This window comes from Ixodes scapularis, unplaced genomic scaffold, assembly GCF_016920785.2.
Source record: "Ixodes scapularis isolate PalLabHiFi unplaced genomic scaffold, ASM1692078v2 PGA_scaffold3__209_contigs__length_174095766, whole genome shotgun sequence".
Classification (NCBI taxonomy): domain Eukaryota; kingdom Metazoa; phylum Arthropoda; class Arachnida; order Ixodida; family Ixodidae; genus Ixodes; species Ixodes scapularis.
The window spans coordinates 120,934,400-120,947,835 of record NW_024609868.1 but is presented as its reverse complement, the minus strand read 5'-3'; the positions used below and the strand labels follow the sequence as shown (position 1 = coordinate 120,947,835).

General features: G+C 47.4%; 1 protein-coding gene across 1 annotated transcript in view; it reads left to right on the top strand.

Moving 5' to 3' along the window:
- The first annotated feature begins 385 nt into the window (after positions 1–385).
- The window catches only part of LOC121837281 (PR domain zinc finger protein 8-like), a 32,208-nt gene continuing 19,157 nt past the window's right edge, over positions 386–13,436 (top strand). Inside the window, exon 1 of the mRNA XM_042292863.1 lies at positions 386–547. Coding sequence (XP_042148797.1) covers positions 386–547 — 162 coding nt within the window. The remainder of the gene's footprint in view (positions 548–13,436) is intronic.

Below are 13,436 nucleotides of genomic sequence, written 5' to 3'. Positions count from 1 at the left end.
TCGTGTTTCTGACACAGCGTTCAGCTGACGTAGCCGAACACTCCGTCAGCGTTCGACTGAGGTTCGGGTTCGGCCAGTGAAGCACCAATTGAACACATGTCTCATTCAAACATGGGCGCAGAACTTTCGACCAATGATTGTCCCCGCTCATTCAGTTGAGTAAGATGACGTAGAGAAATTGGTCCACAGGCGTTGTGCTGGGCAAATACCCAGCTCTGTAAGAAACAACCCGAATAAATTCGCACCCTTGCCAAGGACAACCCGATATCTTTGCCAATACGTCACTACCGTTCCGAATAGATTAGTCATACAGTGCTGAAGAGGTGTCCTTTCGGCCCGTGCCCTGCAGGCGTCGTCGAGGTCCGGCGTCCGAGCCCGGGCTCCCATGGGCGATCGGCGCGTGTGCCTGGTGGCCGGGGAACCGCTCTCGCCGGGGGACAGCCTGGGGCCCGTGCCGGCCCTGGGACTCGGAGGAGTCGACCCTCTGGCCGCGCTCGCCTGGAGGTGCACCGATGACCCGGCGCCCACCTCCCAGTCCACCGTCAAGGTAGGAGACAACGGGACAACGCGTGCGTCTCGGAGCATGCCTTTGTGGTTTCTATTAAAACGGGACATGCTTTCTTACTTCATACTCACTGACAGGGTAAGACGGCCAGGGCGACTCTTTGAGACGCCCAGCCCCCACCCAGCAAGGGTGCGTTGTTTACCGTCCTCGGCGTGCGCACGCTCCAAGTGCACGAGACGTTCAAGCTTTATTAAAGGTCAGAAGCTCAGGCTGAACCACGATGTAAGATATACTATTTAGGCGAGGTTTCTGCCCGACGCGGAGCGACCAGATAGTGTCCTCTCACGAGTGCAGGCCCGTGCCTAACAGCCCTCGGCGAACTAGCTTCGCTCGCTGGCGAAACGACGCAACTATATAAAAAAAAAAAAAGAAAACATAAATAAAATATCTCGTTGCCATGGTATCAGTCGAGCACGAGCCCCTTGCTCAAGGATGTGTGACGGCTGCACGAGAGATTCAATGGCAACTAGATGTTGCATTTACGTTTTTTTTTTTTCGCAGTTGCGTCGTTTCGCCACCGAGCGACGCTAGTTCGCCGCTGGCTGTTCGGGGCGCGCATGCGCTCGTGAGAAGACTTTAACTTTATCTAGTCGGTCGCGTCTGATTGTTTCTCGCGCCAATGTCCACACCGAAAGAGTATATATCTTACACCGTGCGCTGAACTCAAGGGGGGGCATCTGGAGGAGCCTCCTGACGTTCTCCTTTTGTAAGCGACTATGGTGACCTCAGCCTCGGCGTAAAAAACATACACATTTAAAAGCGGTTTTAGAGCGCAGCTCTTAGGCGCCTGTTTCCGGCCTGAGCGGCGTCGGCGTCGCCGTCGACGTAACGCCTTTTCGCGACGCGTCGCCGTCGGCGTAGCCGTAACGCGTCGGCGTGAAGTATCGCCGTCGGCGTAACCGCGTGGTGCATTACGGGAAACGTGCCACAATGCACCGCGGTGACGCGCGCGTAGCATTATGGGACGTTTTGCATAATGCACCGCGCGGGAGGGAGGAGGGGGAGGAAGATGGAGGAGGAGGATAAAGAGAGAGGAGGAAGAGGGAGGACCAGGAGGAGGGAGGAGAAAGAGAAAAGGGGGAAGAGACGAGGAGCGGGGAAGAAGTAGATGAGGAGGAAGGAGGAGAGGAATACCGTCCCCTCCGTACCCTCCCCTCCTTCTCCTCAAGAGCTGCGCTTTAATTCGACATTGAAGGAAGTTGTAAGCGTCGTTCACTTTTTATAACGGCAACTTCTATAGAGTCGGCAAGCGGCAAAGTTGATTTCGCGTCTCCATAATTCGTTTCACCTAAGTCCAGACGCAGCAGATTCAACGAGCTCGTGGGACAAATCAGACAGCGTCAAAAGGGCACCATCATGGTGTTCGTCGCGTTTATGTCCGTGCTCTATCATCGCTGAATTAAGCATAAACAGAAAAGATCAAGTGACTTGCGTTTTTGACGCTGCTTGGTTAATACCATTTAGTATAGTCCAGCTGCGTCGTGACCTTTTGTCAGGGCTACGCTTTGGAGTCCCATGTGAGCACGTCTCTCGCTCGTCGTTAAGGCGTCCGACGTCAATCACGAAAGCATTTCATGTTTACGACCTAACTTGGTTCCCGAAAAGGGCCGTGAGTTTTGGGAAATACATTCCACGAATAAGTAACTTAAACTTAAATATCCAGTGTTCAGTTATCAATGCTAGACTGCCGTTTCTAGAGACTGGAGGCAAGCGGACGTAAAGAGCTCTCGCGCGCTTTGCGTGTTCATGCCTGTGACTATTAAAAGGTTTGTATCATGTTTTGTTTTTCTTTTTTTACGGTGCATTATGTGATACTAATTACGGCTTTATCAGTGAAGATGTATTATACCTGGTTGACATTGACATCACGTCGGCGGACATTGTGGGCCTTGCCACTGAACACGAATAACTGCTGCAGACTCAAATTTAGTTTTGGGCAAGAACGAGTAGGAATGACCATGGTGGACGACGTAACCCGGAAGTCATGTATAGCGTTCAGTCAGGATCACCAGTCGCCACTACCTCCTTGACGTGTTACCTAACAGAGAGCGATCTGCTTCCATCCAATCCCCCACAGAGGAACGCAGCATGCTAGGGTCACGCCTGTCACCAAGAGCAGAGAGCTTTAGTGAGCCTACCAAACGGTTCTAGTCACTCGCGGTTGGAGAATGCCAAGTTTCAGCGAGCGTACGAACAACGCGTGATAACACTAAAAAGCCTTTCAATCGCGAAAGCACGACGCGCATTGACGCGCATTGACGCGCATTGACGTGCATTGACGCGCATTGACGCTAGCACGACATGCAAGCACGACGCGCGTTGACGCACACGCATGCACGACCTTCTTGGTTAGATTATGGCGGCCATGTTTTTTCAGGAGTACCTCGCCTACACTATCGTCTCATACAGCGAGTTAACATTGACATTCAAGCGGGTTTTTGGTTTTGTATAAAAACTGGTGTCTGGTATGCGCTCGTAATCTCCGTGGACATGGTGCTCATTGCTGTATATGTATCCGTTAGTCTATTTATATCCTTTTTACAAGAAATCACCCACAACAGGCACTAAATAAACCAACACTGAACTGTGCATCAATTGAACTTCAACAGACCGCGCGGAAAGAACTACATCAGAGTCGTGTCTGCTCCGTTATCATCCAGACTTTCCTTCGTCAAACTTGGTAAGCTAGCCGTGTCGCGCATTAAGTAAACTTCCCACGATATCCCACCTATGCATGATTGTCCGAGCTCTCATCGAGCAACGATATAGCCAAGAAAACAGACAAAGGCGTTTTCCAACAATGTTTGCCATCAGTGCTCTCAAACAGAAATACATTTCTGTAAAAAAATAAAATGCAGGCAAAGTTTATTAAGTTGCCAAACCAGCAGAAGTGCATCCTTGGTTTCAAGGAAGAGTTACTAGATTACAGTGTTGGGAAGTATTTTAACTACATTTTACTTATAATACTACCCCAAGTAGGTTTCGAAAACATACTTTACTTGATGTATATTCTCTAGGTGTGTGCGGTTTAATTAAAGTATTTCTTTTGTGCTTTCCGAGGAAAGTACAACGCCCAACCTCAGGGTGTATTCCCCGAATTTTGTTTCGATGAAAATGAGCTCTTTCAAGGACCACACGCTGACGTCCTTAGCTTTACTAGTACTAAACAACACTTCTGAGTCCAAAAATAAGTGCTCACTAAACTCTACTGAAAACAATGGCCTATCGTTATGTGAAAACGCGATATCGCCCTTTAAGAAGGCATTTGGTCATGTCTCTGAGTGAAACAATGGCGGCTATAAGACCGATACAAATAAGTGTTTTATGAATTGATTGTTGAATAGTTCGTCAGTGAGAGTCAAACAACTACTCTACGGCCACTTGACTTTATCCAATATTCCTTGTCATTTCCGAAAACAACCGATGCACGCCTGATTACCCCTTGGCAACGCATATAAGCTTTTAAAAAAAAAAACACGGTATTAGGCAGGGGTCGGCAACCGGCAGCCCGCGGGCCGGATCCGGCCCACGAGGTCAGATGGTACGGCCCCTGGCACGCTACCAGAAAGCTCCCCCCCCCCCCCCCCCCACACACACACACACACAGACTTGTACGTAATCCGTTACAAGTAACGAAATTACTTGTAATCCCTTACATTTATCAGTAATTTAGTAACGGAATAATTACATATTTCCTAGAGTAATTTTAAAGTTATTCCTTTACATTTTTGACGTAACGGATTCCTTGTAATCAGTTACATTCTTTTGTCAGGACCCCCCTCCCCCCCTCCCCATTCTAAATAGTTTTTCTTTTTTTTTTAAATTTTTGTAAAGTCGAGCGCAGTGACAATGTCAAGCGAATTGACCAGCGCAAAGGGAGGCTTGGCACTCTTCTGTTTAGCAAAGCCTTTTTTTGCAACACCAAGCCTCTGCAACACCAAGCCTCTGAACCCTAACAACAAATGTAAAAATATCCAAATGAACATTTCTACAAAAAAAAAAGGGGGGGGGGGGGGCATGTTATATCCGCTTTTTTTAGTTCCTTTTTTAGTTCCTTTTTTTTTTTGCTTTGCGGTCGAAGATTGGGAGAGGAGGACACAAAGTGATTGTGCGCCTCTTCGAGAAGCTCGAGGCAGTAAGTGCACTGAAAAGAATTAACAACCATTTTCATAATGTCACAACACGAGACGACGCTCCGTCTACCCTACCCTTTTTGTGAGTCAGCTTTTTGCGAGCACTTAGAAAATGGTAAGTCTTCCTTTCTTCTTCTTAATGCTTTGCCACAGCAGAACGCCTCTTATCTGAAGCAGATATTTTTACAAATAAAACGTAATGGTGGCTGACGTGGACTTGATATTCTGGGCTTGAAGAGAGAGTGAAATTCGTGAGTGGGGTCATAGCACGGCTTACTTAGCACTCTACCGCTTGCTGCCCGTGGCATCAGCGGACGTCTATCTGGAGAACACCGGAGTAAACTACAGTCGGTTCGTGCTCCGTGCGTTTTTGAACGGCACCAAGAAAGGTACACACGGCAAACGCACATTTACATTTCCTTGTTTTAACCGACGTTCTAATTAATTGTTATTATGAGTGTCCGTTTTCTTTTATTACTTATATTTGTATACTGCAAACTTTTTTATACACCAACGTCTCAAGTGAGGCTCGAACTGTTCAGAACGAAAGGAAGAAGAATATCAAGCCAAACCTTATTTATTATTTAATTATCACCTTACTGTTACAACTATGTTTTGCTATTAATGATTTCATCAGCTTCGCGATTTAGACAATGGAAATTTTAGTAGATCGGTCCGATGACTCCGATAACGATATCCGATACTTCGACGCCGTCTTTGCGTACGCATCATATCGTTATCGGGTACCGTTATCGCGGGTACCGGAGATATCAGAAGGATCTACTAAATGTCTCGAATAGCGAGCAACGGCTGCAACGACGAAGCTTTGCTCTACATTCGAGGTAAATAGTACTTCCCTTGCTTCGCTGAAAAAGCTCAATGCAGAGCATGAAGCATTCGCGAGGAACAATATGGCACCCCCATCCAGTGCCTTAGCTCAAATGGTGTTCAGCGTAGCAGTCGACATATTGAGTAAGAAATAACGCAAAATGTCTGACGAGACTTTCGAGAGCCAGCTGTTGCTCAAAATACTCAAGGTCATTAAAGGGAACACGTTGCAACAATAAGAACTTGAGTAACCCTCTTCCCTTTGTTTTTTACTTGAGGACAATAATTTTAAAAGTAACGCCACGAAAGTAACGGATTACTTTTTTGGGTAACGGTCAGTTCCTTTTATTGGAGGGTAATTGTAATTCTAATAAATTACAATTTAGCCTCGTGTAATTGTAAATGTAATTACTTACTATTTTTCAGTAACGTGTACAAGTCTGCACACACACACACGTACTCTCAAGGACTAATGGAGAAAGAAATATAGTTGGGTGCAAACCTCGTACTCGGACGTATTAATTCTGCAACAGCACATCAGGGAGTTAATTTTCTATGCACGGTATATGTATGTATCATCTATCCGCAGTTGTTGTGCGCCAAGGTGAATCATTGAGAATCAATAATTAAGATCATCCTGTCTAGCATAAACTGTTCGAAATTACGGCTTTGTACCGTTGCCAATAGACCGATCTCACCAAGCGTTCCACGCATGCGTGACGCCGCCATAACTGTAGTTCGTAGAGGCAGACACCAGTTCACGCGACAGCTCATGCTGTCTCGTGGTCTGCTCGCGCAGACCTCCAGCAGGGTTGTCGCGCGTGCAGAAAGACTACAGCTCCCACGATGCATGTCGGCAGCGGTGGCGTACTCAAACTAGCTGTGAGATCGGTCTATTCGAACAATTTCTATCACACACAGAGGCTTAGTATGTAAATTCTGGCCAAGCGACTGGTCAGATTTTAGCATAAATCGTGCGCGCCACCATTACAGAAAGCAGTTGGACTGACGGCGTTTAGTGTGTCTGGATTTTTGGATATTGGAATAAGAACTGTGTAACCTTGAAAATTATGGAGGCGGAAGCTGGGCCCCGAGAGACTCGCAAGATGTAGCGTGCCGCACAGGGCAAGGCTGTGCGTCATATCGTTCATGTTCAGAAACTGATCACCGCCCCCCCCCCCCCCCCCCCCCCCGGGCCCCCGTTTCCTATGCCGCCCGCTCCGCCTCCGTGTCGCGGCAGTTTGGCCCACTGCAGCGAAAAGGTGGCCGACCCCTGGTATAAGGGAATGAAAGGGCATTATTAAAGACTGTGTAAAAAAGTAAACTTGTACTTTACTTTTAAAGTGCACTGTATTCATACCGTAGCATTATACTTCAAGCACATTGCTCCAGGTCTACTTACTACTTTAATTGAAGTACATAACCTCTCATCTGCTTTGCACTTTACTTCAAACTCTTTTTAGATGTACTGTACTTTACCCAACACTGCTAGATCAACAGTAATCAATGGCGAGTGAGCAAGCGCCGCTGCGCATAAGACCGTGTCATCTGACGCAAACAGACGAAAAACGGCAGTGGCGCTGTTGAATGCGGATTCGAAATGGTTGTGTGGATAGTTCTTCAGCTAGGCCTTAGATCTTCTAGCGACTTTTTGTGTCCTAAAAGAAGCAATAAAGACGAGTTGCGCAGGAAGTCGGCGCAGTATAATAAAAAAAATATCTATAAAAAATAATATGCGCACCCTCTTTACATGCGTGTTACATGTACATCGCGTCATTTGTTGCTACTGAAATTACATGCTCAGCATGACACCGAGCCCAGTTTCGAATGTCTAGACATTCCCGTATTCACCAAACATGTCTCATGCTTGAAACTAAACACTCCTTGCCCTTTACAGATCATTGTCATACCTTGACGGTGGACACCTGTAACTCGAGGAAATTGGATTGTGCGCGGAACAACCGGGCCTGAGCCATATCGTGCCAATTATTTTTTTTTTTTGTGGGTGGAAGTGACAGGAGTGGCATGAGCGGCACAATCAGCTTCAGCCCTGGTGAACCACGCTGCAATTCGCATGAGAGCGGCTCAGTGACTCGGGTTGCTTGTGGAGTAACAGAGTGCATCCGAATGTGGTCCACGTGCATCCGGACTTCTTTGAAGGTCACTCGCAGTGGACGAAACAAACGCCTTGATTGCTTCTGTCGCTTCCTTTCTACCTTCACTGGATTGCTGAAGAAACATCGCGGCACATACTGACTGTCTTTCAACAAACTAACGCGAAAATTCCGACATTTTTTTTTTACGCATTTAATTTGACTTTCAGTTTATGAATCTGGTGTTGCTCGAATAATTCTAACGTGAGTCTATGAGAGGTTATTAGGGAGGCTGGGTCGATTAAAATTTTTTAACCCAATTAATCGGCACCCCTTAATTGATGAATTAATCGATTAGACAGTCACGTTAATAGCGCCCCAAAAAATCAAAAACGCATTTCTTTTCCCATGAATATTTTTTTTTGCGATAGGGGCTGTAGTGTGCATCTTCAGATTGAGATAATCATGTACAGTAGGGTGCAGTCGAAATATACTCAAAGATTTTTATCCCACTGGCGAAGTCACAGTATAAGGAGTTTGTTGGTATTCTCCGACATGACTATGAGCAATCCAGTTTCTTGTTCACAATAAATGCATCATTTTCTTAACGACCGACGCTACTTCAGAGTCATAAAAGTGTGCGATTGCCAGTACAGTTCGCCATTCCTCGCGTCGGCTGTTGAGCGATAGAGACACGCCGAGGCATTTTCCGCTAGCCAGTCTACACCATGGCCCGTCGCCATTGAGCGGCAAGACGCGCTGCTGGCCCATAAGGAATGTTGGCGGCTTTGAGAGGGTTGACATCGTCATTAAGCCGACTTCAACGACGGGTTATAGAAAATGTGTTTCCAATCGTCGCCTTGAGCGGCTCCGAGTAGCGGCCGTCGACGCCAGAAGAGCGAGAGAAAAAGAACCGAACCCTGACACCACCAGCCCTGTCCTAACCGTGACTAGTTGTTGTTATTTGTAAGTTTCCTGCCGACGAACAGGACAGCGTTTGCTTTCTAAAAATAAAAAAAAACGGTGCTAAGAAAACAATGTAAAATGAAAGTTTTTCGGTTTTATATTTTCCATGGTTTACCCGGTTTCAAATTCAGCCGATTAACCAGTTAAAAAAATATTCGAGGACACTTAAGCACTTTTGATGAGTTGTGAATGTGAAAGCATGAATGTCGTCCTTCCTCGCTTCCTTATTTCGTCTGCAATGTACAAGTGTGGACGGTTGTCAATCACTGTAACCCTATGTAGCGCTCATACAATGATATATTCTGAAAGTAAGTTTAACGCAATACTTCTCCGAAAAACGGTAGCTAGATACATCAGAAGTAAGGTTAACGGTATTTGCATGTCTTTTTCAATGGTAACCCTTTCAATGCTAAGTACAGTTCCAATTACTTTCACTGCTTGCGTTTCAAATAACCCGCACAGTTCGAGCATTCCGTGTTTATTTTATTCCCAGTGTCTCGCGTACGACTGTTTGAGTAAGTGGTGCTAGTTTAAAAATGATCAAACACCCGTTGCAGGCTTCCATCAAGAATGTTTGCATGCTGCAGAAAACTGCTCGCGAGAAAAGAGTACCATAGCATAGGCAGCGCGTTTCACCCACCCAGACCCGAGGTAACGCAGCGCAGAGTAGCGAGCGAGAAAAAGCGGCAGTATATCGACGCGCAGTAAACAAGCGACGCACACCATACGCCCGCATCGAACCTTCGGAGAACAAAGGAAGGGAGCCTCCTCGAAGCTCGAGCACCTCTCCACCCCTCCTAATTAGAGAGCGCGGGTCTGCTTAGCGACATATGTAAACAAACAAGTCCTTGTCAGACCTGCTAATTAAGGACGTCATTGTATCGCGCTCGGGGGCGTTCACGAGCGGACGATTATCGCCAGCTTTCATCGCCTTCTGCGATAAAACAAAAGCAAAAAGCAACACCGGGCCGTGGGTGGTAACGACGACAGCGCAAGGCACTAATTGTCACCGTTCAAAGAAACAAAAACGACTTTGCCACGTCCCCTGGCCCACAAAGAGCAGACGACCGATAAGCGGGCCCGCGAAAGAAGAATGGAACCGGGAGCATCAAGAAGATACCCGGCGGCACACAAAAAGGCGATGGCGTTGAAGTTACACTTTATGAAACAGCAAAGCCAATAAGCAAAAAAAAAAAAAAAGCGAAATATTTTAAAGGGACTGGATGGTAGGAAGAAGAATCTAAAACCGAAACTACAACATGCTCGAAAACCCGCTCAGAACACCCCCGATCGACCGCAGCATCAACTGTTGGGTATGGAAATAAGAAGGAAAGAATAGTCAATATCGTCCGTCGGCGAAACTGTCCAAACGGGGGAAGGGGGAGAGGGGGAAGGCGGATAACAAAAAAGAACAGAAAGGCGACTCGTCGAACGCCACGCACATAGAAACAGGTCTCCCCCCGATCACCATAGAGTAAGAAATAATAGGAGAGGGAAGAACGGCGCCACAAAGGAAGCAAAGGGTTGGGAAAGACGGGGTCTATCGGCGCACGCAACGGAGCTGCCCTTTATGGCTGTGGCCATTATCGGAATCGAAATAATGAGCGTAATCGAAAGCAGCGAGGGAAAGGATGCGCGCAGTGGCCGACAGGGGGCGGAGATACAGTCCAAACGCTGGCGCGAATCAAAGGAGCGACGAGTAATGCAGTCGACACTCCACCGGATGTGCTCCCGTATCGCTACGGGGACTCGCTCCGTCCTTTTGTTTCCTTCCGGCCCTTCTCCGGCCTCCTTTGTGCCCGCCATTTAATTTCGCTCACTTTGGCTTTGATGCGGCTTGGCCCCGGCTCTTCTTGAATAGATTAGCGAGAGGGGAAAGCTGAACCAGCCGTCGCTCCCGTGTCAACGCCCAGTGTTGTCGTTAACGAGCTCGCTCCTCTGCCGCCGGTTAACTTCGGCGGGTTTCTTCGTAGGCGAGGACGTTGTGACTGCTCGTCCTTACTACTACTTCGCTACCAGCATTAATGGTGCTGTTGTTTGTTTTTTTTTTGTTTTTTTTTAACGGGCATGTGTGTACAGAAGAGAGGAAAATATTAGAAAAGAAAAACAGAGTGGCTAATCTAGGCTAAAAGTTAGTGTTGGCCACTTTATGCGGGACATAGGTTCAGGGAAAACGGCAAGCGAAACAACTAAAGCGAGGTTGTTTCTGGGCATCATATGGCTAGAATATATGTCTAGCAAGGATTCTGACGCGAACTGACGCAAGCATCACTGAAGGAACCTGATGCGAGGCAACACACGATTTCTTCCAGACGGATGGCTCGCAAATTATTACGTGTGTGGGTTACCTCTCAGTATTAAAACCATGGTTCTAATCACGATGGCTGCACGATGCTCAGTAGCGGAGCCGATTTTACGAGAACCAACATATTTATTCAGCATCAAAATGTGCAAACGAACAATCCAGCCATATCGAGCAAAGTAGTTGGCGTGGAACCCTATGCGTCCACCAGTCCCGCTACGAAAACAAGCACCCGCACCGCGCTTCCGAAGGTGCGCACTTGCGACGGTTTGCTATAAACTATGCGTCGGTTGACAATATCTTCTTCTAAACACCTCGCTAAGCGCGAAACGACTCGCACTCATAAAAGCAGGCAAGCTCAAAGAGCTACGTGGTGTGTGAAAAAGGTCTCCGCAAACGCTGGCGGCCATGTTTGTTATCGTTTGAAACCAAAGCGGAAAACGCGATCTCGTGAAAATTCTGAAAACAATATTGACTCTATCTACCTATTCGCAACTCCAGCGCGCCGCTCGCCCTCCCGCGGACGAGCGGAGAACTAGAGGAACGGGGACGGCAGCGGCGGCGGCGGCGCGGAAAAGGTGGCAGGGGCTGTCGGCCTTGATGCGTGAAGCCGTTGTAACGAAAAAAAGTGAGCGCGTTAAAATAGGAATTTTTGTGCTCCACCTCCCAACAGCGTTGCACGAAGGACCGGGATGTCCAATTTCATTAGGGACTTTTCGTGTATCGCATGCGCTGCCAATTGCTGGTCTTGTGCATGGTCGCCAACTCTATCTGTGCTGAACGTGACGGCAAACGTTCCCGCTAATAATGTAGAGCTCTAGCGTTCGGTCTATGAAAAGTCTATTCTTTGCCCTAAGTAGGAGAAAACTGGTCGCGCAACGATATGTCGAGCAATACACGTCGGGAATGGGTTTGCGTTTCAAGGCCTTAGGAACATGACCATTTATTCCAAGCACTTTTAAAAGATAGAATACGCGTGCTTGCTTTCAGGTAATTACAAAACAAATAAAGACATTTCCGAAGCATTTTAAGCGCGTCTGTGTTAGCGAGCCTTTCGTGACGAGAGCTTAGAACGGGCAGTTTTGGCGAGAAGGGCCACAACGTTGCAAATAACACTATACAAAAAGAAAAAAAAAAGTACGGTATATGCTCTACCAAAAATATGCATTTTGGTAGAGCAATGAATAAAACCCCTGAACACCTAAACACGCCGATTATGGTAATAGGCAGTTTTAGCATAGTGTTACCGCAGGCTACCGATGGCTATAACGTGACCAAGGCAACACTCCTGGCACGCGATGAAAATTGTGCTTCAGAGGCGCAGCGCGAGCCTCCGGTTGTAATGTTACACCGCACGGTAGTGTGCGGTAACAAACTTCCTACCAATAACGATAGAACAGTTTTATCACGTGTTGCAATACACTAAAACCGAGACGTTGAGCATTGAGCCGCGAGCCTGTGACACGAAGGCATCAATGCTGTGAACGCTGCTCTCCCGAAGCTTGACGGTCACCGTGCTCGGCTCACTTTTTAGAGCACCAATGGCCAGGCAAGGCGCAAATACGATATCTTCATCACCCTCAAAAATATTCTGCCTAACAGTGACATGGCCGGTACGTAAAACGCGCACGCACATTAAAAAGCTTCGCAAGTCGAGGTTTCTGCAACTTTTTAATATAAGCATGCTCATTTTGCTAACGCGCATCAACATCTCCGTCACCTGTAATATGATCCTGCCCTAACCACTTCGCCGTTTGCAGATAAATAAATCATTTTTAGCGCGTTGAACAGCGTCAGCGAGCAGGCGCACGGGAAACCCTGAGGAATCTATCCCCGTCTCTTCCGCCATCTTGGAACTACCGCCCCGCCACCTATAGGGCGTTGGAGTTGCGAATATTACAGTAGACTTTTAAAAAAACGAATAAAAATATATTGCGACACCGAGAAACAATTGCAGTACGAACATTCGACACGTCAGTAATATCCCCATGCCAATAGGAGCCGAAAAATGTAGCGTAGCGCTACGGTCCACGGCAGTGCCTAGAGCGGGCAACCTCCACCTAAATTTTGTCTAGGCATAAATATTGCCGCGCGCAGGGCTGAGAAAGCAACGCTCGATCACGAATCCCTAGAAAGTTCTCGTTTATTCTTGTAACTTCTATCGTTTATCCCTGATTTAGTTGTTCCAAAAAGTGCGTGCTCATTCTCGCCCCGAGCGCGCTACGCTCGAACCTTCTCCGCCGAATCTTCGAGACAGTCACTCACTCTAGATAAGAGGCCGCCTGCGACCTTGTCGAGTCAGTTTCGCCCCAGCGTTCGACTCTGCTGCTACGCCGACTTCGACGCCCGCGACGCTCGGTTATTTTCTTTTGTACCCTTTTATTTTTTGCACAAGTTCGCCACATTAAACGGTTATTTATTCCTGTTTATTTCTTGTTTATTGGTCACCACCAGTGACATTTTTGGTGGAGGTGCGGGGTAACCGCATGCCCGTGCAGCGCTCCCCTCCGAGTTCCCGCAGTGCAAGTCAGAACCCAGCCTCCCGAGGA